The sequence below is a fragment of the Ambystoma mexicanum genome, chromosome 12, assembly GCF_040938575.1.
Source record: "Ambystoma mexicanum isolate Mex_15411 chromosome 12, UKY_AmexF1_1, whole genome shotgun sequence".
Classification (NCBI taxonomy): Eukaryota; Metazoa; Chordata; class Amphibia; order Caudata; family Ambystomatidae; genus Ambystoma; species Ambystoma mexicanum.
This window is the reverse complement of record NC_090936.1, coordinates 872325724-872352916: the sequence shown is the minus strand read 5'-3', so window position 1 is coordinate 872352916 and position 27193 is coordinate 872325724. Positions and strand designations below refer to the sequence as shown.

The 27193-nt window shown below is 42.7% G+C and overlaps 1 protein-coding gene across 2 annotated transcripts in view; it reads left to right on the top strand.

The window, feature by feature from the left end:
- The window catches only part of NR1H4 (nuclear receptor subfamily 1 group H member 4), a 570288-nt gene extending 544503 nt beyond the window's left edge, over positions 1 to 25785 (top strand). For both annotated transcript variants that reach the window (XM_069629349.1, XM_069629350.1), the window contains exons 8-9: positions 12231 to 12344; positions 25377 to 25785. In XM_069629349.1, coding sequence (XP_069485450.1) covers positions 12231 to 12344; positions 25377 to 25615 — 353 coding nt within the window. In that variant the 3' untranslated portion in view covers positions 25616 to 25785. The remainder of the gene's footprint in view (positions 1 to 12230; positions 12345 to 25376) is intronic.
- Positions 25786 to 27193: the final 1408 nt, after the last annotated feature.

The following is a 27193-nucleotide window of genomic DNA, read 5'->3' as shown; positions in this document are numbered from 1 at the left end:
TACCGGCACTGTTGTTTTCGGACCAGCCAAGTACAGGTCTTCCTGACGGAGCCGTTGTGCCCAACAGGTCTGACCGTGCCAGGCACAGCGGCCACGGTAGGCAGACTGTCACAGAAGCACCGGGACTGTTAGCAGCGGTGCCGTTGCTTCCGTGATACCGATTCTCATAGAGTCCCATAGGACTCTATGAGAATGGGGGCTTACAATTTGACGGCGCCTGACTTGTAATGCCCCGGTGTTACAGGAAAGTCAGGCGCCGGTAAATTATTGCGAGTCCGCCGACAACCCACCGGTAGCACTGGCAGGGTTAACGCCAGACTCGAAATGAGGCCCATTGTCTACATAAGCAAGTGACTGCAGACATGTTTGCTTAATTTAGGAGAAATGTACGTGTTTGAAATAAGGCCACAGAGACATCTGCTATGTACGAGTTGAATAGTAGCAGAGCTAAGACACACCCCTGTGTTTACCTAATAATTGTGGGTGCATCAAGTAGGACAGTTCCATTTGTATTAATTTAGACCCTCTATATTGTGTTTTCAGAAAGTGCAAATATCATTTTCAGTAGTCAACTCAGAATCACACACTTTCATAAATGTAACCAAATGTTGCTATTAATTACTCTGTCAAAATTAATCCACATATAGAGAGTATGAACTTTGCTTTATAGTTTATATAGAGTTAGAGAGCAAGTGATTATCTGTTCCAGTATTTGTATGCTTGTAGGGGCGGAGGGACCTATCCTTAGGCCAGTTTGAAACTTTGGTATGGTCTGGCTTTCCTCCAACAAGCTATTTAATTAAGAAGGCCTTAGCAAAGATCTTTGTTGGGGCATCCGGAAAAGCAATTCATCTGTAATTAGTGGGATATTGCCTCATACCTTTTTTGTTCATAGGAATTACAGTACTAGCTTTCCAAGATGTAGGTAACTACCCTACATTAATAATTTCGACAATTACAGAATTCATAACTTGACCCTGACAGAGGCGGACCAATTAAAATAATTGTTTACACAAACCATTTGGCCTACAGGCCTCAAATCCTTTTGTTCAACAATTAAGTGTGCTACATTGCTGCTGCTAGGCACATAGTTCCCTGAGCAGGCCAAAAGAAACTCATTCCAGTCAGGGGCTTTCTGACCCTGATAAAAAGTGTTCAGTATGTGTTCAACCCAAACTAACGTAGCATTTGAATTGAAATACATAGTCATTTGATTTGTGAAATAGCGATTTATCAGATCCCAGAATCATTTAGTAATGGAGTTATGAATGAAAATTGACATTTCATGCCCTTTCTCAGCCCTTTATCCCATAAAATTCAATGTTTCATTTCCAAAACCATATCTTGGCATGATATTAAAGGATTATGAAGAGACTGGTGTATTTGATTTTAAAACGTATAATGTGCATACCCCATAGGTACGCCGATGTAGACTAAATACCTAAAGGACAGGGGGGATTACAGAAAGAAATATGTTTTCAATGTTTTCCTGAAATCAGACAGAGAACCAATTTTTCGTAAATCCAGTGGGAGAGAATTCCAAGACCAAGGGCCCAAAACAGAGAGACATCTGTCCCTGCAGGTTATGGTCCTATGAAAGGGAGGAAAGACCATGAAAACTTTTATTTGCCTATGTACTTCTGTTTACCTTACCAAGAAACTTTGAAAAAGCAGAAGGTGTCTCACCTACTAGTCCCTGGGGATCTGTCATTCAGGTGGCCAGGACGCAGCCATCACTTCTGGATCTGGTTTCTGGGGGTGGAGCACTGCAGGAGGATCTCCTGGGTGAGGGGTCTTCAGGGAGTGAAAGTGGGACACCGGATGGTGAGATGCAGTATCCTCTTCCCTGTAACACCTTTACCCCATCCTACCAGGTAGGATACCTAGGAACTCCATCACCCCCAGCCCCTTTTACAGCACAAACACTGTCACATGGACAGCCCGCAATGGGAGAAAATATACTAACACCGAGCAGTATACCTGACGTGTCCCAATACAATGGTCACACGAAGTCAGGCAATTACTGAACATCCCACACACCTGACTCCCATTAAGCTTCCCACGTGGATAAAAGGCAGACACTCTGAGTGAGGCAAAGCACACAAGGAAACAGCACTTTCAGGAATGCAGCTGAACTCGAAAAGAAAGACGGCAAAACAGAGGGGGATCGCAAGGAGGGAAATTCCCTTGCCCTTTTCGACAAGGAACTTTAACTTTCCAGAATCCTCAAAAATAGAAAGCGTAAGACCAGGAAACCAGGCTAAAGAATTCTGCATTATGTGTCAGAGATATCCGGGGCCCTCCCACGTCAGTAATCAAGGCGGGGATAATCACCAGCCGCCATGGTACCATCCTTGGCTTCAAGAACAAAGCAGCATGAGTGAAATCAACACAGCCAGTGAGTTGAGGATACTGAGACAAGACCGGTATGTGTTGAAGCCAAGGTTGAAAGCTGCAACATTCTATATCGAGCGCTGGAACGAACATTGTTTGAAACACGTGTGATAAAAAACGTAAAGTTGAACTGCTGATGAGTGATTGTACTCTGAAGCCAAGATACGATACCTTTGACAGAGTGGTCTGGCAATGCGTGTGTGCTCAGTGGAAGGTCTCTGTAAGGTATCCAGCTAAGAAGCAGCAAAAGTGAAAGAGTTGTTAAGAATTTTGAATCAAAGTGGTTGTGCGATGGTTCAAGCAAAATCCTGCGCACAGTCGAAAGTCTTCAATGTTGATAAAGTAAAGAATGTTTGTGTTAAAGTAGATAAATTGGTCTGAGCCCGGCACAGGGAAAGTAATTAAACGTTTCATGTTAACATGGATTTGAGCTCGGCAGAGGGGGTCCCGAGGTGAATAGTGAATCACAGGAGAAATTGTGTACATGTGAAATCCTAAGATGGAAGGAACTTTAATGTGTGTTTGTTGCATCAGGCCCTCTGAAATAAGCTTTGAATGGCAGAGACTTTGGCAGAGAAAGCCCTCATGCTGAGATTTTGAACTGCATCCTTGTGCTAAAGAAGCCAAAGAGTGTGCTAAGCTCTAATGTGCCACCTTGTCACATGCTGAAATTGTGGGGAAGGGGAGCTAATGGCTCAGATATCCCGACATATTTCTTGAAAACTTTTCTTTTGCATACACATTGTTTCCTACACTATTTGTATTTAGAGGTAAGGATTGGCAATAGGTTTATGATTATTAGTATAGGCCCTTTTATTTTGCCAAGACTCTAATAGGACTTTGTTATTATTATCTGATGGTCGTAGCTTGCTCCCATCTTTAGATTTAGGATTCGGTAGGCGTTTTTCAAACCCCATTAAAGTGCAATAAACACCCTTGAACTGTGATCACTTGTGTCTGTCTTACTGTTTGATACCACACCTCCCTTACACAACACATTATCATAGCTCTTCTGTGCATTTTCTCTAATGTTCCCTCTAATAGTTTTCTTCCTGCAACTTAGGCGGGCCTGGACCAAATCATGCACAAATCTTTCATAGAGAATAAGTGAGTCCACCGAGTCGGGATTTGATGACTGACTCTACTACATAACACAGATCAGAGAAGTACTAATCATCTGCTTTTATCGTTGTATGTACTCATTTCCTGTTGGGCCATCTAGCATGATTCTTAGCTTGATTACTGGTAATATCACTGATATGGGTGTCTTTAGTTGATCAACATTTCTAGGCCTTTTGTAGTCATGCCCCTCAATACAAATGAGGGAAGCAGAAAGATCTATTGCATGTCTAAACGGAACGGGAATATCATCACGTCTTCTCCCTTCCAGTATATGCCTGTAGTTTAGCTTCATATATTGCAAACACGTTATTCCCTTTGGAGTTCAGAATTCCAGTTTGACAATAAGCTCTGAAATGCCCCATTCAACATCTAATATTTGTTTTCCCTCCCTTATCCCTAAAATACTGGGAATTATTGAATTAAAGCCACCCATAATACAAGATCTCATTAATGGTTTAATAGAGGCTTCTTCCCTTGTTAGCTTGCCCAGGTGGGTCATATGCACTGTAGCTAATAAAACAATAGAAAATATGTAAGCATGTAACTGTTGGATGTCAAAGGACTGCATATTGAGACCAGAAGTCCAACAGATTTCAGCATATTCGTATTGTTATTGACTGCTTTGAAGCGATTATTCAACAATCTGATATGTTTCCAGGATTTAGCAGAATTGTTCTCACATATTTTAGCTAAAGAAGTATGAACATAATGTAGTGCTGAGAAGGGCTCAGCGACTGGTGTAATTCATCAGCATTGGCCCATTCATTTGTAGATCTAATTATAGCATCATTTCTGGGATCCTTTCACTCACAGGTGCAGATGTTGCATGTAATGAAGAGATATCAGCGATTGTAGAATTCCTCCTTGGTAAACCTTCCATTAGAGCCAGGCTTGCATGCAGTGAGGCATGTTCTGGTTTATGCGCCGTAAAATACATTGATTTTTGACTCCATAATATCAGTTTAATTATTTCCTGACAGACCATCATACTCAAGATCAAGTAGTAAAATTGACTTCTTACAACATACATGGGTGGCAATTGTGTCCATTCATTTTGGGTCAAGACATTGCAGATCAGTAATCAGGGCACTGCTCGACTCCCGAAGTTCCACATTCGTTTTCAAAGAGACATTTGATGTAATTGTGTCTGATTATTTTCACTTTGTGCCTGGTTCCCTCACACTAGATATTAATGTAATCACTTCCATAAAGAATGGGGCTGCAGATTGTGCAGACACCAAACTATCAAATTTATATTAGTTAAATTAGGCATGTTTCCCGAGCTAACAGCCTTTTTTTTCTTGTAGCTTAAAGATGTACTGTAGGGCACACGGTTTAATTAGCATAGTTACATTAACATCATTTGCCAGTTTAGGTAAGCCACATTCCATGTCAGCTTGAACTATATTGCTTGTTGTGACTTTTAGGAATGTTTCTGCAGAAGTAGAATCATCTCGACATTCAGTATAGATGTCTCACTGTGGATGTTCAACGGTACAAGTTCAATAGCGTTTTGCCCCATTCATGTGCATGGGGTTTACCATACCATGGGAACAATCACAGGAGGGCAGTTTCTCCAAATTCCCCACAGGTATGGCAAGCTCTTCCCCTGCGACCTCTACCAGTCAAGTGGCTGACAGTGCCACATCAACACAGTTCGTGTGCTTCATATTCACTGCACATGTCGCTGAAGGGGCACTTCAACAAGACTACATTTGTTTGAAAGGGCAAGGGGCAGTGTTCTCCTCCCAAGGTAATTAGTGATTTAAAGGGCATTAGATAGTTCAGTAGTCACCATCAGCAATGCACAACAGACCAGCCAAATAATCACTCGGATTGCAAAGTGTGCTTCAGCGCGAATCGTTCTCATGAAGGTCCAATGCTGGGATTCGCCAAAGGTAATTACATTGTAAAGGACATTTGATAGTCCAGAAGGCTTCCTCATCATTACACAATAGACCAGTTAAGTAATCACATTGATTGCAAAGCACACTTCAACACAACTGTGTTCTTTTGACGGGCAGTGAACCAAACAGGTGTTCTCCTCTAAAGGTAATTGGTGGTTCAGAGGGTGTTTGATAGCCCCAGAGTCAGAAATCATAACCATGCTGAGTGCATTGCGCTGCTTCAGCTTTACCACATTTCTCTAAGGCCCAGTGGGCAAATATTCTCCTGATAGCCCCACAATCACTGTCAGCACCACACAACAGACCAGTCAAATAATCACACTGATTGCAAAGGGCTATTTCTGTGTGATGGCATTGTTTTGAAGGGACAGTGACTGTGTTCCCATCAAAGCTAATGAGCAGTTCAAAGGGCATTTGATAGCCCGACAGTCACCATTAGTAAAGCACAAGAAACCATCCAGGAATTCACACTGATTGCCATGGGCTGATTAAGTGAGTGAGTTCTCTGCTCCAAAGGTACTTAACACTTTAAAGTACATATGAGAGCTCTGCAGTCAACACCAGCAGTGCACAATAGGCCAGCTACTCACTTACGTTCTTTTGAAGGGTCAGTGGGCGAGTGTTCTTCTCCAAAAGGAAATAGCAGTTCAAAGGCTGTTTGATAGCTCCACAGTCACCAACAGCACAGCTGAATAATCACACTGATGCAAAGCACTACTTCAGCTTGGCTACATACTTTTGAATGGCCAATTAGAGGGTGTTCTCCGCCAAAGTAAATTAGTGGTTCGGGGGTCGTTCGATAGACCAACAGTCACTGTCAGCACTGCACAATAGACCAGCCAAAAAATCACACTGATTCCAAAGCAAAACTTAAGCCCAATTGTGTTCTTTCCTTTGGCAGAGCCAGCGGATAGATAGTCGCCTCCGAATAGAGCAGCTAAGAGGCTGTTTGATAGCCCCACAGTCACTTCCAGCACAGCACAGCACAATAGACTAGCCAAATAATCACACAGATTGCACAGCGCTTTGTCAGCTCAACTATGTTCTTTTGAAGGGCTAGTGGGCAGCTGTTCTTAATCAAAGTAATCAGTGGTTCAAAGGGCATGTGATTACCACACATACACTCTCATCACCATGCAAAACATTGCCCAAATAGTCACACAGGTTGCAAAGTGCCACTTCAGCAAATTTACTTCAGCACAACTGCATTTCTTTGAAGGACCAGTGGGCGGGTGTTCATCCCCAGCATATTCAACCTGCCACATACCCTTTCAATGCCTAGTGAAGAATGGTGTTAATGTTTTGCTATTCTGTGGCAGCTATGAACATTTACTGCCTATTGAATATCGCTTAACTTCCCATCCACAGGAGCTTTCCTTGATTACAAAGCTGGTGGGAAACGATTTGGCACTAGGTTTCTTACACAAATATCTAACCTTTAAAGAAGCATATAGCATATAGTCTGAGATCTATTTGATAAGGGAAAATATACAAATCTGGCTAAAAAATCAAACAGAAAGAAATGTTGCTAAATATAATCAGTGTACCCCTAACTAGAAGAGTTTCAGGTCTTTTTGAGATGTTTGCAGACCTGGGGCCGCAGTGGCTCAGTGAGAGAATCAACACATTTGGAGATTTAAAGTGTGAAATTAAGAGGTCAAGGTATCTTTTTCCATTATCAACAAGCTAAATTGTGAAAAATCAAAATACATTTGATGACAGCAAAGTGCTACATATTGTTTTCATGATGAGAGAACAAAAGGGGATACTGTCAAAATTATATAGCGCCGTATTAAATCTAACTGCAAAGGGACATCAGAAGATTTGACAAAATTGGGTGAAAATCGGTATTGTTCATAATGAACACAGTTGGAGAAAGAAGAGAAAGGGTACCCGCCAGCTCCCTAAAGGTGCTAACCTCAGGAGAATGCAGAATCTTGACTTGTATCTAGCAAATGGCTGCATGATATATATCCAACAGCGCACCCTCTTGTCTGGTGATGCCGTCAGAAGGTGAGGGACTGGCGTCACATTGTCTGGAACTTCCATTTACTGGATGAATTCCGGTCTGGGATTGAACAGGATGTTTTATTAATTGTAGGGAGAAAGGTGGTTTTAAAGAGTAGAGGAGGCAGACTCCTTTGAATAGGTGCATATAGGGGGGTTTCAAGATCTGGAATAAGGAGTTCTATTTACAGGAACTTCAATAGGTAGAAGTCTGATCTATTGAAAATGGAAATCCCCATTTCCTCTGACCCTTAGAGCGTGCAGATGGAATGTTGAATATGATATGACATTTGAAAAAGCAATCTGTGCAAGTAATCAAACACTCAAATCACTAGTCAGAGTTTGGGGAAAATATATATTCTTCATCAAAAAATGCATTTTGAGGGGGTAATTTTGGAATTGTATGCGGGGTGTAAAATACAGAATCTATTGATCTATCAAGCTTTTCCACTTGCTGTATTGAAAAATATGTGGTCTCTACAGTCGAGCATGTTGTTGCGCTCCAGTGAAACAGAAAAAAGGAAATGGTTGATACTTTTCTGCCTTCAACATTTAACTTTCTGCCCTTTCAAATTAGAGTGTTGCACAGAAAAAATATCTGAGCATGTAGGCGACCTAACACATGGACACTTAAACTACAAATAAATTAAGCCCGAACCCAAACGTGTTCTTATTACAGAGAATGCCAAAATAGGGAGGCAAGAATGACACCAGTGGTATTTGCCAATTGCATCCCCAGGTGTGGTACCACGCACCTCAGATGGTATTGTATTGTATTGTCTATTTATATAGCGCCTATACACATGAAAGTGTTTCAAAGCGCTCAAGGAGTGTGGGAACAAGGGCAAAAACAACAGTCGCTCAGAGCCCTTGAAATTTGGAGACGATAATAATAAGTGAGTAAAATACATTTAACAGTTGGGTTACAGCAAATGGGCCTCACAGCGATTCTGCAGTTTTCCAGTGCAATTAAGGGGAGAGGGCAAGGGAGAACAGACAGATGATCATCAGGCACGTTGCATTTGGGTTGTGCAAGTGCATAGAAGGTCACCGGGAGGGGGAGGTTCACATGCACCCAATCAGCAGAGACTGGGGTAAGTGCAGAGAGAGCCACTCTCTTGTGTTATTCTAAGTGCAGTGAGGGTGGGTTGGAGTAGGGCCCTGAGGCAAGTGCGAGAGAGGACTGGCGGGGGTGCCCGGGACTGGTGAGACTCTGCGGTACACCAGGCCACCAGTCAGCAAGCTGTAAGAAAGGGGAGGGAGAGATGGAGAGAGCAGAGGGCTAGGTTAGCAGGGTAGAGGGAGAACGAAGGAAGAGAAGAGGAAGGTCTTGAGCAGTTTCTGGAATTTAAGAAGGTCAGACTCAAGATGGAAGGCGGCAGGGAGGCTATTCCAGAGGGAGACCCCTGCTGAGGATAAGGATCACCCTCCAAATCTCTGCTTGGAGAACCGGCTCACTCGCATAACGTTGGAGGTAGTTGAGCGGAGGGCTCACGAGGGACAGTATTTAGGCTGTGTTGCAGGTAGGTGGGCCCCAGGCCCCAGAAAACCTTGTGGACAATGTAGAGAGTCTTTAACTGGATCCTTGCAGCCACGGGGATCCAGTGAAGAGATTTCAGTGCTGGAGAGATGTGGTCCCCCGGCTTGAGGCCAAGGATAAGTCTTGCGGTTCTGTTTTGGATGAGTTGCAGAGGGTGCAGGGCAGTAGAAGGGAGGTTGAGGAAGAGGCTGTTGCAATAGTCCAGATGATGATGAAAATGAAATCCAATCACCTGCTTGGTTCTTGCTGCTGGAAGTGAAATTATCAATGGTGGTTAATGTATTAAAGATAAAATGTAAAGCCCACAAATAGTAATAATTATCACTGATTATGGGACAAGATGAGCAAGTGAGATGTCTTCACAAATAGTACCATGAATACAGAGGGGTTCTGGAGCTGTAGAGGCTCTATTTCCGCCCTTCAATTTGCATCTCTTATGGCAGGCAGCTGTGCTGCTATCACGGTTGGTAAATGTAGCTGCTGATAATTATGTCAGAATCAGGACGCAGTAACACTGATTTTTATGTTTGCCTCTAGAGGCAATTCACACTGGCCATATTAGCAACAGGCAGTAAGGCCGTAATGCAGGCGCTAGTGCATAATTACCATACCACTAACTTTAAACACTCATCAGTGCTACTTTCTCAGACAGTGGTAATTTGCAACGGACAGTATTTCTTGTGTAATGAGACAGTATTGTTTCAGAAACATGTGAAGATCACATATCTTGGTTGCTTCGGGAACCATTTAAACTTAAAGCTGTTGAGTATGTTCTGACTCAGCCACTTCCCACTTTGTAGCTGGGGCAGTTATAGGTTTTATTGCCGCCCAACCGTGTAATATTGTCATATAGCCAACAGGGAAATCAATGAATAGAGAATGCCTGGGTGGTAGACGTCCTAAAGCATCGTCTGATATAGTTATGATTCCCACCAATGCGTATCACCCATGTTGAATTATTCCTCACTTCCCTGCCTCGGAGGGGTTTGGGGGGGTGGGGTGGGTTGGGGTTTGTTGGGCTTTAGCATGGTACTCTCCATTTGCATCTCATGTAATCAGCTAACCAGAAAGCTAACTCTGGCGCAGAGAATCAAGCAAAAGTAACGAAGGACTTGGTGATAATTCTGTTAATACACTTGCTATGCCCCTATCCCAAAGAAAGAGTGGGCCCTGGCTCTTTATCTGCCATGTTTGTAACAGCTGCCCTCTCTAAGGCATACTGGTGTGCCACCCACACTAGGAAAACATAGATACTAGTGAAAGGAAGGTTACAGAATGACAAGGCCCCCTGGGTGGACTTCTCTGTTGGAAACCACCTTCTATGTCAGGTCAGGACACTGGTGTTAGAAAAGCGGTTCATGCCCTATCTTCTTACATACATGTTTATGGCACGAAACAACACCATAATCCAATGTTACAAGCTCAATAGTGAGCAAGAAGCTGTGCAAAGTGTATAGGCGAAATGCAGTTGTTTACATGTTAGTAAATGCTCATAAAACAAGCCTTATCAAATACCTAGAATATTTCTGGCTTATTCCGAACATAAATTACTGCCTAGGATCAAGGCCAAATTAGCTGCTTGTACATATTTCTATAAGGAACATGTTTCTTTATTTGTATAGCGCACAAAACCCAGAGGTATCTAGGCGCGTATGCTTAAGAGATTGGTTACAGTGCTTCAGGTTACAGAAGGAAGCACAAGAGGTAATTACAACGGCGAGGAACGTACAGAAGTAATACATCACATGCAAAGTACAGAAAAGAGAACAGATGTACAAATGCATTTTGCCTAACCCCATGTTGCAGGGTGGCAGCAGCATACAAAGCAAAAGTCAGGTCTGACATTGATAAGTGTCAGGTTAGGTGGGACTTGATTTCTAAAATGTTGAGTGGATCATGAAGGATGGATCCCACATTAATGAAAGAAGAGGATTTATTGTTAGAATTGATCAGTATTAATACTGAGAACTTTGATCTGAATGTTGGGGTGGCCTTGACTGCCTGGGAAACCTCCACAGCAGTAATAGCATTGAAAACAGACCCTTGTAGAATAAAAATGGTAATTGATGGGATAATAGGAAAATTACGTCATCTGAAGAATATTGAAGTAAGTATTCAACTCATGCCTGCATTACAAAAGATCGTGTAAACTTTCCAAATGCACATATTCTCACAAATGCCATGAAGGATGTAGTATCGTGGGAAGATTTCTGGAATTTCAGAAATCATTGGTAAATGTTGTTTCAGGTGAGGCGATTGAGAAAGCAATTGCCAAATGCTTGCTGGTAAAGTATCAGGCATGGATGGCTTTGGTATTAGGAAATACAAAAATGCCAACCTATATGAATGCCTGAACTGCAGAAAATATACTATGTAATCATTTCTGGAAACCACCCACCAATCACATTTAAGTCTGGAAAAAATAATTACGTTTGCAAAATTGGTAACATGTTGTGAACTGTGAGGCTCTTAAATACCAGTAATTTTATTTAATTCTGTTTAAACATAATAAAGTTCTAGCTAAACAGGCGGGGAGAGCATTACTTCAATTGTTGGGACCAATGAAATGTGGTTCATTACAGGATGACAACATGCTGTCCACACTTATTTTGTATTTTATGTGTTGGACTATGCAAACATTAGTGATGCCTCAGCAGCTGTTTTATTGTTGGAAGCTGAAAAGGCTCCTAACTTGGGTAAGTGGAATTTCTTGTGGGCAACCGTGCAGGAAGTGGGCTTTCCCCCATAGTTTACCTGGGCAGGTTGGGAAGTTTATGGTCAGGCCAAGGCTGAGGTAATGGTTCATGAGGAACATGCAAGGCAGATTGAGATAGAAAGGGGAAACTTTCATGGGCCCTCCATGTCGCCTATGCTTTTTGCTCACTTTTCAGAACATTTAGCCATACTGATTCAGCAGATGGAATGGATCCAGAGGTGTCTGCTCATGGGGTTGCTAAGATACAGTATTACATTCACATCGCCTTGTATTTAGATCCAAATGTATAGCATTTTCAAATTGACACCTGAAAAAAGTTCAGGTTGGTTTAGGACTGTTACACAAAGCTAGGTAATCATTATACATTAGGGAGCTGTTTTCATTAATACAACCTTTCTGTCAAATTCCTTCCTGATCACTTTGTGTGCTGATTTTCTAAGTTAACCGTATGTCTCTATATCTCTCAGAGTCAATAGGTAGTTTAGTAGCAATTGTATAAATGCTGCATAGCAAAACCTAACATCTGATGCATTTACAATTTCAGGTATCTCTGAAGACTATATTACACCAATGTTTAATTTTTATAAAAGTATTGGAGAGCTGAAGATGACCAAAGAAGAATATGCTGTTCTTACAGCAGTGGTTATTCTAACCTCAGGTATGTTCACACTGATGAATATGGGTTCCATATGAAAAAGACTTCTAAAATAATATTCTATCATTATTAATGTGGAACAGCGATATTGCCAAAACCGATTTCTATATTTCATATTAAATTGAGATGTAGTTAAAACACAGGATGTTCACGTGGTCCCTCCCCAATCAGATGCATTGCTCATGAGCTATACCTACCATTAGTTTGTTTAACTTCTGTCAGGATTCATAGTATATGTGATGCCTAGAAAGCCCTTTACAACAACATCCTCCCTATGCAGTCTGTATAATGATTATTAATTACTTCCTGTGCTTTCTCCCTTGATGCCTGCCCACCTGTGCTTCGTTTTTAGTGATTGGTTATGCTTTAAGCTTGTAAAATAGCTCAGCGGGTTGAACGCTCTCTGCTGCCATCTTTGCATGATCTGCAGGTCGCAGGTTCGAATCCCAACAAGGCCAACTCACCCTTTCATCCTGTCGAGGTCGATAAATGAGTACCAATTTCGGTTGGGTGATATTGTATATAAATATGTGCACTGTAAAGCGCTTTGGATCAAGGCACTAAACACATCATTATCATCTGCCAAATGTAAGGGCATAGTTGATTCAACCATAATCGTTCCTATACTAGCCCAAATGAAAAGAAGGACAAACAATACACTAGTCGGTTTCACTTGCACTAATGAGTCACAGAAATTGGTCAAATGATAATCTCTGGATTATCAATTAAACACATTGCAATGTTCCATGTTATTGTGTACCTAAATATAATGACAGGTATACATGGAAGGCGATTACTGTTCTGAAAAAGCCAGCGAAGCAGCAACCAGAATTTACTTCTATACTCAAAAACAACTGATTTGTTCAAATGTATCCCATGGTACAGCACACGCTTTCAGAACTGAAAGGATATAAATCATGAGATGAGATGGGGAAGAAAGGGAGGAAAGCTAAGAAGAAAGACATTGAAAGGAAGAAGAAATGGAGAAACACATGAGAAGAAATTATTTAAATGGGAGACAATAATGAGAGGGAGAAGGGACTTGCCATGGCTGTGTAATAAGAGCAACAGGACGTTGAGCTTGTCAGGGGGCAGCATTGCATTCAAAGCCTCCAGAGTAATTGTTGTGTTGATTATGGTGGCAGGCACTTTCATTGCCCTGGTGTTATGGGAAGATCTCGAGCAGGTGTACATTCCTGTACAATCATGGCTATGTTCATGCACATGTCTTCCTCCATCAATGGTTGGTGCTGTCGGAATAAATTCATCATCTGAAATATCCAAGCAAGCAAAATATTATAATTTGGGAACACTGGCAAGGTGCCAAATTTTAGGCACAGAAAGTAGATTTACTCTTCTTTTATTAATGTATTAGAATAGCTGCTGCTTCTTCTTAAACGCTAGTCATGGGTTCTGTGCGGCTCAGCAAATCAGCTCTGCCCCACAGGGAATAATCTGCACACCATTAAAATCAGGAAGCTCTATGTTACCAGCCCTCTTTAGAGTTTTGAGTTAAAGGACGAACTTAGGCTTATCTAAACCGCACCGATAACCCTAGCATCCAATCCTGACCTGGATGTCACTTCTTAATCTTTTCAACCTCATAGCCACACCTTTTCTCTGTGGTTTGCTATGGGTTTTTGACAAAAAGACTGTGGAAATGTCTATCATGGTCTGTTATCTGGTTCTCCTGCCTCAACAAAACCTAGCCAGCAGACCACAGATTTCAGGCCCCCAACAAGTAAACTTGAACCAGCCCACAATCAAAAGTGAATCAGCTAGCTAAACCTTTTTATATAGATAAACAGTGGTTTTTATGAAAAGCCTGTAAAAATATTGGGTAGGCAACATTTGAATCGTTCCCTCCCATAACCATGAAGTATTTGTATTTATGGATTTAGATAGTGTATATAGCACAAACCTGGCTAGAAAGCAATGGTGCACTATACAATAAAGGGAGTGGTACAGGAAAGGGGATCGTCTTGTTAGCTTATTGTCCCACTTGTCAGTTAAGTGTTCTTTGAAGAGCAGGGTCTTCAGATCTTTCCTGAATCACAGAAGAGAAGGAGCCAGCCTGATGTTAGCAGGAAGGTTGCTCCAGAGAGTTGGAGCATAGAAGGTAAATGCTTGTTTCCTGGACTTCCCCTTCTTGTACTTCTTGGATTCTAGTCTGGCTCCTAGTGCTGCACTGACTTCCTGAGATGGTGATCTTTCCAAATAAGTCTGAAGGACATTAGAGCTTTGCACGGCATGCTGGCTGTCTTGAAGGTGATGCACGCTTGGTGGGGTAATCAGTGTAGCTCCCTAAGAGTGAGGTGTAAAGAAGCATTCTGGACAGCTTTCAGAGGGGCACAAGTATTTGTTGGGACACCTGCCATGAGGGTGTTGCCACCATACACCAGGGCAAGGATGATGTATCTGAAGTATGAGGCAGGGATGAAGGGCTGGATTCGGGGCCCATGTGGGAACTAGTACTATGCTGTTTATTTGTTTTCTATTGGCAATGTGTGCTTAGAATCAATGATGGAAGCTGTTGAGATCCATCTGGGTCAGCCAGGTTTAAACTTTGCTGTGTTTGATCAGTTTCTAAATGTCGTGAAGGAAGTTGACCTTCAGCTATGCGTCATCAGCATATTGGTGACTATTGATATTAAATGTAGCCAATTGTATCCTGACTGGTGCTAAGTAATAAATAAAAAGCTTACCCTAAACAGCACTACCAATAGTGTTGTTTATGTGATCCAGCAGTATATTTTAGGTGGTGCGGCGAAGAGTGGGACACAGAGGAGCGCGGCTTCTTCCAGACATGCCTGAAGGACTTTACAACCACGCACCGTAAAGCCTCTTAGCCATGACCTTACCCCTGCCTTTCATGTCGCTCCTCCTTGCTAACCCCTCACTACTAGAATCTTGCAACTCTAGACCACATTTGTTTCCTCTCAAAAACCTTGCTTGGTATGGTGCATTGAACAGATTCCCATGCAATCTGCTTACTATCAACTCTGCCACCACACCGACCACTGCCTTTACAATCCTGGGGCTGACCTTATGGCTAACACCTAAAGGTATCCACCAAACAGCGGTTCCACATAGACCCACAGGTAATGGGTGCCTCCAAAACTCACTCATCAACACCACAGGCTTACCACATTTGCTGTTCCTTCTATCTCACTAACACCCTCTGTCCACTTGTTTAGCAGAACCACATGCACAGGCCCGCATCACTGGACGAAGAGCACTATATAAGATCATTTACCTTACTTTAGCTTACCATGTGCCTCCAATGGTGACCAGGTCTGGATTTTCCTCAGCAGTATCACGTGATATGTAGATTGCATGTGCAACCGCATACCCAGCATTTAATGGGGATGTTTTCAGTCTGGCGAGTGATAAGTATTTCTAAAAATATTGGTACGTTTACTAGATGAACTAGATATTAATGTTCAATTTTACTTAAACTAGCTATTGTTTATAATAAAGTTGTGGAAAGACATCTGTATTTCAGAGCAAATTCTCCCCTCCCTGGTTTCCTTCGACTGTTTGAGGCTAACAGTAAACCTGTAAAGCTGCTCTTTTGCTAGTGCTTGATGAAGTCAGACCATTGGCTCTGTTGGGTAACTACAATGACATATATATATATATATATATATATATATTGATTTGTACTTGCATCCATGCATCACTACTCAGCTACATTAAGAGTGTGATATCATGGAAATTATATATTTAATCCTATTTAGCAATAAGTGTAATCATTATTATATAATACATGGCAGCCTGCAATATTTGTATAAAAGCTTGGAAATAATTGTCTTATTACAAGCTATTTGTGACATCAAAACGGATCTGTATGAAAATGACATCCCAACCGCTCTATAATCAGTTATTACGCTCCAATTGTAACATCACAATGTCTGCTGTGTGAGCCAGCTGTCACTGCAGCACTTAATTAAAGTTGTGAAAAGCTTTTCAAATTCCTTGCTTGCAAAGTAGCTTCCTCTGTCACTTTACAGGCATTAATTGACAAGGAACCATTTCTGGTAGTCTATTTAATTTGTGCACAGCTGGATCAGCGTGTTATTACTTATTTCAAAGCACAAAATGAACACTTTTTTCGATACACTTTTTTAAACTGCTTGAACTATTTTTCTGCAGCACAACAGGAGCTGCATTATTGCTTGCTAAAACCCAAATAGATTCTATCTGGATTATATGGATCAGCAAATGGAAGATCTCTTACATTATATTATGCAAGTGACGAGGTATTAAAGGGAATGACAGTGTGTGTCCATGTATTATAAGGAATAAAATACCCCTGTTAGGCAGCATTACATGCAGTACCCTTTGGGAACACTACACACAATTAAGACTACAGGTGTAAGCACAATCTCCCTACCTTTCTCATCCAGCTGACTCAGAACTGCACCTAGTATTGGAAGCGTCCGTTTGCACAATGAAGGTTTGGTTGCAGTCAGGAGCTCTTAAGACTGTAGCTTGACAAAGGGCTTTCTTAAGTCCTTCAAATGCTTGAGTGCACTCCTCATTCCACCTGACCTTTTTGGGAAATTTGGGTGAGCAGACTACATTCAAAGGAGAAGCTATGGTCCCATAGTTCTCTATGAAGTTCCTATAGTAACCAGTGAGGCCTATGAAGGCTCTCACTTGGTTTTGAGTAGTAGGGGTGGCCCAGTTTTGTACAGCTTATACCTTGCTAGGCAATGTCCCGATTTCACCTCCTCCTACCTCATGTCCAAGGTAGACCACTTTACTCTGACCAATTTGACACTTACTTGCCTTTATGGTCAGATGGGCCTGCTCAGGAGCATGCAACACATATCCTAAGTGGTCGACATGCTCTTTCCAAGTAGGGCTGAACACTGCAATGTCATCCAGGTATGCCATGCAGAAGTCCTCCATCCCATTCAGAACTTGATTAACCATCCTTTGGAATGTTGCAGGTGCATTCTTTAGTCCAAAAGGCATTACCTTACACTGGTAGAGGCCTGCTGGGGTGGAAAATGCAGTTTTCTCCTTGGCATGGTCTGTCAGGGCTATTTGCCAATAGCCTGACTTGAGATAAAATGTACTGAGGTACTTGGCTGAACCAGGTTTGTCCACCAGTTCATCTCTCCTTGGTAAAGTATGGGCATCAGTCTTTGTGATTGCATTAAGAGTTCTATAGTTGACACAGAATCACAACTCTTTGGATCCTGCCTTTGGCACTAGTACAACAGGACTAGACCATGGACTGGTAGATGGCTCTATTACCGCGAGATCAAGCATCTTGTTGACCTCTTCCTTTATGTGGGTTCTTACATGATCTGACATCCTGTAACCTCTGCTTTTAACAGGTAAACAGTCACCAGTGAGAATATCATACTGGCCCCAAGGGGTCAAACCTGGTGATAGTGAAAACAGGGAAGCAAACTGATTTAACAGAAACTTGCACTCCTCCTGTTGTTCCAGTGTCAGATTAGGAGAGAGATGGACTCCTATCTTCTCATCTAAAGGTTGTCCTCTGAGTAGGACAGTCAGAGGATCACTCTCCTCCTCCTCCTCTTGAGCTGAAGCTAGAAGCAAAGCTCCTACTTCTGGTATTGAGACATAAGCTTTTAGACGGTTGGTGTGAAAGACTCTGGGAGCCTCCTTAGGTTTGCCTAAATCCACCAGATAGTTGACCTCTCCAAGTTTTCCCACAACCTTGAAGGGTCCTATCCATTTGTCCTGTAAGGCCCTCTGCCTTGTAGGTACCATAACTAAAAATGTACCATAACTAAAACTTGCTGGTCTTGAGTAAACCCAACCATGCTGGCCTTCTAGTCATGCCAATGCTTCACCAGAGCCTGACCTGCTTTCAAGTTATCTGATGCATCTGCCATCATGTGTGACATTCTCCACCGGGAACCTATCACATAGTCAGTGACTATCACTGGCTTGGGGGAAGGAGCACTCTCCAACCCTTCCTTAATTAGGGCCAAGGGACCTCTAACTGGATGGCCATAGAGAAGCTCAAAGGGACTAAATTCTACTCCCTCCTGAGGGACATCTCTATAAGCACATAGAAGGCATGGCAGTAGAAGGTCCCACCTCTCCCCTTTCTTCTAAGGGGTTCCTCTAAAGCACCTATAATGCTGTTCATTGTCCAAACCTCTCTACCAATCCATTCGTCTGTGGATGGTAGGCAGTTGAGAACGTGTAAGTCATGCCACAGTTCTTCCACATGGCCTGCATGTAGTGGGACAGAAAATTGGATCCCCTGTCAGAGATGACTTCCTTAGGAAAACCTACCCTGGTAAAAATACCAAGTAGAGCCTTAGCAACAGCCTGAACTGTAACAGTCCTCATGGGTATAGCTTCAGGGTATGTATTAGCATGGTCTACTACAACCAGGATAAACCTGTTGCCTTAAGAGGTTGGAGGGTCTAAGGGGCCAACAATGTCGATTCCTACCAACATTCTTGGCTCCACTCTTGCCAGATGCCTGACAGCTCCTACAGAATGTATCTACATCAGACCCCAACCTAGGCCAGTAGAAATAAAGAGAAAGCCTTTCCTTAGTCTTCTTGAAACTCAAGTGACCAGCCAAAGGAATCTTGTGGGCTAACTGTAGGAACTGGTGTCTAGTTTCTAGAGGCACTACAAGTTGCCTGTAGTCCCCTGGGATAGACTCAGTTGGTTCATTGTAGAAGAGGCCATCTTCCCAGTATAACCTATGCTTCCCTGGCTGTTGCCCTTCCAGCTGGAAAGCTGCCTGTTGGCGAAGGCATTTAAGAGTGGGACACTCTGTTTCACCTCTGCTGAAGTCTGCCCTACAGGGGCCATCTTCTGCCAGTAAATACTGCAGCTCAGGATGGTCTCTGCAGGATCCAGATCTCCAAAAGGGGGAAGGTCTTCCTCCAGCTCTGAATCTTCAGCAGCTTATTCATCCAGTACTGGTTGTTCCTCACACTCAGCTTCAGCTGAAGGAGGAGTCACAGGTGTGACTTTGGACAGTCCTCTCTGAGATGTCCTTGTAGGTAGCACAGTAGTGTTTGCTGGCTTTTTCTTGGAGTTTTTAGGTTTCCCCTTTTCCTCCTTCTTCTTTGAAATAGCAGTCAGTAAGTCCTGTGGACTGGGGGATATAGTTTCCTCTATAATTTCCCCTAGAAAGCCTTTTAAGGTACTCTCTCTGGCCTTCCTTGTCTGCTCCTGTTTCTTTTTGCTGGGAGGCCTGGGGGTGCTTGATACAACTCCAAAAGTTTTTAAGTCATTCCCCAACAGGACTCTCCCAGGTACTTCACTCTGCACACTAACAGTTATCTTGACAGTCATGTAATTGCACTGGATGAGAGTTGGTAACTGTGGAAGCATTTGGACAGGGCCTCCAGCAAGCTTAGTGAGGTATTTGGGTGCCTTAGCAACATACTCTACCTTGAAAAAAGATTCATCCACTACAGTAATGCTGGCCCCAGTGTCTCTGATGGCAGGCGTCTCCTGACCATTCACAAGTACACTGTCTTTGTAATATTCTTTGGTATTGTCTGGGATGGAATTATAGACATCTAAGTTCTGTTGTTCCCACAGACCCAGGGACACTGAAGAAACACTGGCTGAGACTTTCATGGGTTTCTCAGCCAGTAGGTGAACGTTTCCACTTGCCATTTGTACTTCTTCCTCTGGGGAGAAGGCTATGGAGACAGTGTGGATCCCTGAAGGTTTACCCTTACATCTGGGATCCCTTTTCACATGGTCAGTTGACCCACAAGCAAAACATTTCCCAAATGTTTTGATAAATGGAGTTTTGGTCTGACCTCCCTCTGGTTTAGCACCAGAGGTTTCACTAGCCTGATTCGGTTTCTCACGTGGCTTACCCTTCTTATGTTTGTGGCCTTTTTTTTGGATTGGAGGTATTGGAATTCTCTTTGTTATCTTTCTTGTGCTGCTTTCCCTCATCCTTCTTCTGTGTAGTCCCAGAATCCATGCGAGTAGCCCAGTTGGCAACTCAGAGCAGCCTTTGCTAACTTCTTTGGATCAATTTCTTTGGAATCAGCCAAGTTCTGTCTGAGCTCAGGAGAGCAGGCATCATAGATAGACTCTAACATGAACAGATGTCTCATGCCTTCACAAGTGTTAACTCTGTAACCCTTAACCCAACCATCTAAGTTTTTCAAACATTCACACACCCAGGTAGCCCAAGGGGTACCATCATGCTTTTTAAGGGTTCTAAACCTCTTAAAATACTGGGAAGGAGTTTTCCCAAACCTAGCTATCAAAGCTAGGTTCACATTTTCATACTCCATCCTGTCTATTTCCCCCACCTCCATTACAGCATCAGTTGCAACCTGGGGTAGCCTAGACAAAAGCCAAGGAATCATCTGATTCCCTGTAATTTCCTGAATCCCATAGTTATATTCAAAAGCAGCCAACCAATCCAAAATATCAAGCTTAACCTCATACATACTTACTGCATCTTTGGGCATGTGAGGCCTCTTAGGACTGGAAGACCTGGAAGACTCTGGGATAGAACCATTCTCAAGAGACAATGGGCATCATTACAGGGATGGCGGTGGACCAAGGTGCTACTAGCACCTTGGTCCATGCCGGTAAAATACCGGCACCGCCTTGGTGGAAAGGAGAATTACCGCCCTATTCCAAAGGTTGGTGGGGCGGTAATTCCCCCTTCCCCCATTGCCCTTCCCCATTCCCATTTTTGCCCTATAGGGTATAATGGGAATGGGGAAGGTGCTAATTACGGCACCGCAAATTGCGGTACCGTAATTAGCTCCCTGGTCCCTTTGCGGGTTGGTTTTTAACGCCTGCAAAAAGCAGGCGTTAAATTCCCCAACCCGCAAAGGGACCTCGTAGTAAGGCGGTAAGGTTTTACCGGTACCGGTAAAATACCGGTACCGGTAAACCCTTACCGCCGTCCGTGTAATGAGGCCCAATGTCTTCATTTTAAGAACATGTTGCAATTCCATTTCCCTTAGTTTAAGTTCTTCATGTTTACTTTCAGTTTGTGCTTGGAGCCCTTTTAACTCTAACTCAACTCTCATCTTCTCAAGAGAGACAAACTCTGGACTCAGTACTGGACCTGGTAGGGTCCCTGTGGCTAAAGGTTGAGGCCTAAGAGCAGGTAGTGGTGCAGTGCGGCCTACATCCTGAGACTCCTCTGCCTCTTCTAACTCATCAATAACATTTGAATTGGACTCTGAAATATTATCCTCATAATCATTTTCCACATTTGCTGCAGGAGTAGGTGTAGCAGACCTACTTCTCAGACTTTCAAATTCCAACAATCTTTCTATCAATCCATTCTTTTTGCCTTTAACAGTGAGTTTCGTTGATCAACTGTTAAAATGACTATGGCCTCCTGTCTGTAGTTATTCCTATCAGGCATGATAAAACAATTGCTTCTCTGTGGTGTTTAGCCTTTGTGAAGGTTATTTGAATAACAGTAAGAGCAGCACTCTCAATGTAACAACTATACTTTATTCTTACCACTTGCCACCAGTGTTAGGCAGAATTACATGCAGTACCGTTTGGGAACACTACACACAATTAAGACCACAGGTGTAGGCACAATCTCACTGTTGGTATAAATCTGTACTACACAGTTTTGTGGTAGCAGGGCTGAGCAGCCAGACTTATCTCAAGAGGGATGTTAGCAGTACAAGGTGTTACACAAATGACTTGCAATCACAGTGGTTCAAACAAACACTTACTCAAGGTTTGTTGGTAAAACAATATTAATTTATTTACACAGTCATTTAGAAAACATTTCACTAGCAATAAGCAGCTCAATATCACGCTATAATACATCCAGTATCAAACCACTACGTTTCTGAACAAGTTAGGCTCCCCAGAAGTGGGAGCAAAATGGCACTTCAGTAACTTTAAATGGGAGTAAAAGAGCCAAGTTATAAGAATTAAATACAAATACTTTCTTAGGCAGGGAAAATAGTATCAGTTAACTATTAGAAGCAGTTCAATTCAATAGGCCTGGGCCAAAGTCAATGGACCAGTGTCTTGGATAGGATAGCACAGTTCTGGTAGTAAATGGTTAAGTCTTTGCCAATGTTCTCAGAAATAGTTTGCATGAAAAAGAGTTATATGTCGGATTAGGAGCGTACAAGACTCCGAAGTTGGAAAAGTGTCACAAACTTTCACCGCGGCAGAGAGGATTTCTTAACCGCGTTTGCACTGTACCTTGGTAATGAAGAAAAGCTGTAGCTGAGGCAATTGTTCCTGGCAGTTCCTGCAGATCTCGCCGTTCCTGGGTCTCAGTTGTGGGGACAAGAGGGAGGACTTTGGGAGGTTCCTGCACTGCACAGGGACGGATGCACAAGCTTGGCAAAACGTTGGTTTAAGGTGTGAGTGCCTTAAAGTCCACAAGCTGGTATCCTTCTCACTGGCTATCCGGTTTTCAACAGCACTCTGAAGAAAATTCGACCAGTATGGAGATGGTGTCCAGGTGAGTTGCGAGTTGGTTGTTCCCCCAGCTCAAGGGAAGAAGTTGTCCTTGAAGGGGCTTCTCTGTCGAGGGAGTTTCAGGCGATTCGGGCCTGCAGCAGGGCTTCACCGGGCAAACCTAGGAGTTGCAGCAGTCGTCTTCCTTCAGCTTGGCTTCAGTTCTTTCGTTCCAGTGGTCGTCTCTGCCTTCCAAGTCCCAGAGACCTGTCTTTTAAACAGTTTTCTCCCATTCATTCCAGCCTAGCTGCCACTCACCCAGCAGAGTGGCTGTCCTTGCCGGACAGTCAGCCAGCCAATCATGCCAAAGTGCATTCAGGTCTCCTACGGGACTAAGCACAGGGAGTTTCGGGCACCTCCCTAAATTCCTGTCCGCCCCAGACACTCAGGCGCCAGAGGCGGTCTTCAGTACTGAAGCCCACCAAAGGCAAGCGAACAAAGGGACCAAACCTGGTTTGGTGTGCAGAGACAAACACTAGAAGGACCTTACCACAAAGAAATGGCAGATAAAGTCAATCTGAACCTGTTTTTACAGAGGGGGCTCAGACGCCATCTTGAAAAACATGGCTCTGGTGAATTTTAGCTACCTAAGTGTTTAAACAGGTTGCAGTCGGGAAAATCATGGTAATACCACTGCCACCAGCCATTCTGAGAGGAAAGGGTAACATTTGAGTGCTACATGAGTTTTCTAGGCATAGGGAATACTAGGTATCCCCTCCAGCACTCTGCTGTAAGGCAGTGTGTGATGGGTCTAGCAATTTAAAAAGACTAGCAAAGTCAATTTAACTTTACATTCACTGGGAGACAGTAGTCAGTCCCAGAAAAGGTATTTAAACCTTTGGAAATCTAAAAGACATCCGTGTGCCACTGCATCGAGGGTGCTGTGTGACACACAAGAAAAGATGATGTCTATGGTGTTGTCTAAAACTCCATATCCAAAGAACACAAAAGTAAAACACACATCAAAATACATGAAAGAGTGGGAAAAAAGGCTCACACTCTTTCCAGGTAACAATGAAAGTCTTAAGAATCCAGCAAAGTTGCTGGGTCTCCAAAAGGTAAGGGAAATTAGCACATTTATGAGAATTCTCCCTAACACCTACCATGCATAAAAGTATATTACAAGTCACCTTGGAGTTCATGACCTTATAAAAGAACTCGCCCTTCTGCCTCTTTCCGCTATTTGGTCACAAAACTCCTCAGTAACCTGTAGCATCCTCATAACCTACATTAGGGGGTACTTTATACCATATATTAGCCAAAGCAGTGATGCAAAGAGCTTTTTTCTCTTGAACAAAAGATTACAAACCTACATAATTGTCATGAAAGCATGAATGTATTCATGATACATGTTTAAAATCGCAGAACACCACTGTATGTGTGGATAATGTCAGATCCTGTCCTAATATAGTAAAATATGTATGCAGCACAAATCGAGTGGCCCACCACAAGGCGGCGCATTAGCACGTGTTTCATTTTTTCCCTTTTTTGCCCAGCCAGTGCAGTTTGGTATTTCAGCCCACCTGTGATTCCAAATCATGCAACCATGCACAGTCAACTTAACTGGTGGAGCACACCCTCATTTGAATGGGGTGCTCGAAATGTAAATGCGGGAGTCCCCTCGTCATGTTTCTAAAATGGAACATGACAGGACAGAAACTGAGGGATGCGACTCGTTCCTGCCATGAAGGGAGTCCTACACACTTTGTGTCCTCCCCAACGGAAGCAAGAAGGGTCAGGAAGTGGGGTGGTCATGCAGGTCGAAGTCTCACCGAAGTGATGTCACCACGGACTTCCTTCCATTGCAAAGGAGCTGTGGCCCTCTCCCAAAGACCAACTGGAGGTTCTCGGTCCCGCGATGTGCAGCCTGGCCAGAGGACAGGTGATCCTGGTCATTGAGGCTGGTCCCCTGGTCCCAGTCAAGGCCTGGGAGCTATCTGGTACACGTTGAGAGGTTGGTGGATCAGAACCTCACTGTGTCATAGAGCGCTGTGTTGTGTGAGGTGCATGCATAAATTGTGGAGCACATTAATCAATGTCGTGGAACCGGCGAAGAATACAAGGCACAGCATCGTTTTTCCTTGTCTTGGTGCACATTACAGCGTGACACGTTCTACTGCAGAAGCAGGACAATGGGACATCAGGAATAAGGGGAATTTATTGATTTCCAGGCTAACTATTGCACTAAATAGCACGCATAACTCAACCTTTTTTTATATTTACATATTTATTTATTTTCAAAGTGCAACAGTTGAAAAGACAAAATAATCAAAGCACTTCAGTATATACAACATGAAACAAGAAATACAAACAAAACAGGATCAGCATGCCAAGCATACGACCATATATCAGATCATCTACACAAACCTCCCACATATTCCATTATACAGGTTCATTTTCTGTTTTTTGCCCAGAGATACTTTTTCCATCAGAGACAGTCCTCCATCCATGCAGAGATGCAAGGAGCAGTAACACGTTTCCAGTGTCTCATATGTTAACGTCACATGTTGAAAAGGTTTATTCTGGTATGCATGATTTAAAAAAAATATTTATCCCAGGTGTGTTTCTCTTGCCCTTGCATCCCAACAGATCGACAATACATAAACAACAAAGACTTAGTGGAAAAGCTCCAGGAACCACTGCTTGAAATTCTACAGAAACTCTGCAAGCTTTACCACCCGGACAACCCTCAGCATTTTGCGCGACTTCTTGGCCGGCTTACAGAATTACGAACATTTAACCACCACCATGCGGAGATGCTCATGTCATGGAGAGTGAAGGATCACAAATTTACACCTCTTCTCTGTGAGATATGGGATGTGCAATGATTACAACATGCAATTTGTGATGTGGGGCCTTTTTCAGGAAGTGTGAACACACTTTTGCTTAGGTCTTGAGATCTATTGTGTTTCACACACTTGGTTTTATGGATAAAATCTTGATTTGCTCAGAAATATGCATTTGCATGTAGTTGGGGGCAATACACGTGTTTCAATCTAGCGATGGATATTTAGTAGTGTCAATTGAATGTAAATGCACGCTTTTAAAAAAATATAATGTATCATACTTGACATCATTTTGAAAACCTTTTTTTTTCAAAAGCAAACAACTAAATATAATATTCATGTCTCCTAAAGAAAATATATGGTTTGCTTTAATAGCCAGTGAATCAAGGTGTTCTTACTTCTTTCTAGGAGTATGAAAACATTCTTTTATTTACTAAGCAATGTGCCTGATTTTAATTCTATATCATTATCCTGGCCCCACTTTGATAGATTTGGTGATAATCAGAAGTGGTTAAAAATATAATGAATGGGACAAAGTTGTCCCAAGTGAGGTCATGTAGCCATCAACAGCAAATCGTGTATTTATTAGCTGTGTATTTGGGTAACTAGAACAAAGGACGCGGAGCAGAATTGCAGTTGGAAATAACGCACACAAAATTGATAGATGTTGTTCTGATAGTTTCCTAACAAAACTGATATTGTGTTTTAATGTGTCTTTTGCCTGCCGTCTTGTGATCATATTGATTAGTATGCATCTGAAAGAAATCATTAACTGTACACTACCACCCTCAGCATGGCCACATCTCAGCCCCCCTTTTAGTAACATTTCGAGCAACCACAATGTCATGGTAAATCTTATGGCATTATATATTTTTTTAAATGCATGCTGGCTGGAATTCATGCATAAAATGACATAACTTAGTTAAGACCATGCTTTGATTCTACTGTCTAAGCCTCATACTGCGAATTATAGGCAATTCAGCCATTTCAGGATATCTATATGAGCAGAAAATGCATAATAATTTCCAAAATATCCTGAAGTCATGCATTGCTTATAAAATATCACTACAGGCTTTGGAGCCTCAGACCTACTTTTAAACTTCCCGACAACCATTCTTAGTTTTGGCTAGATGGTGGTGCTGTAGCGCCACTTTAAGCTGGAACTATGGCATGTGAGCACAGCTAGGAGGAGATGGCATATGAGGAGGGGCACAATGCTTATAGGTTAGAGAGGAGTGGTTGAGAACCTAGGTCATATAGGCATTGGATTAGTGAATGGTTAGCTGGAGCTTATTATCCGTTTTTGGAAGAAAATTCAGAGGAGCCTTGTCTTTAGTGTTGTTGTGATTGTATTACACAGTTCAGCTGACACGTGTCCTGACCAAGCTGGGTATTTTTCAAGGCGTGTGTAGGGTGACTGTAACAGTCTATGTAGATAAAGAGCCCTTCGTAAGTAGCCCAAGTTCAATAACAGCTGTGGGACCTGGATGGCCTCTGCATAAAGATGAGTGGTCTCTGCGATCTTACGATGATTGCAGAGACCGCTCATCATTATGCAGAGGGCATCCAGGCCACACAGATGATATTCAACGTGGGCTTCCAACAGAGGGCTCTTGATCT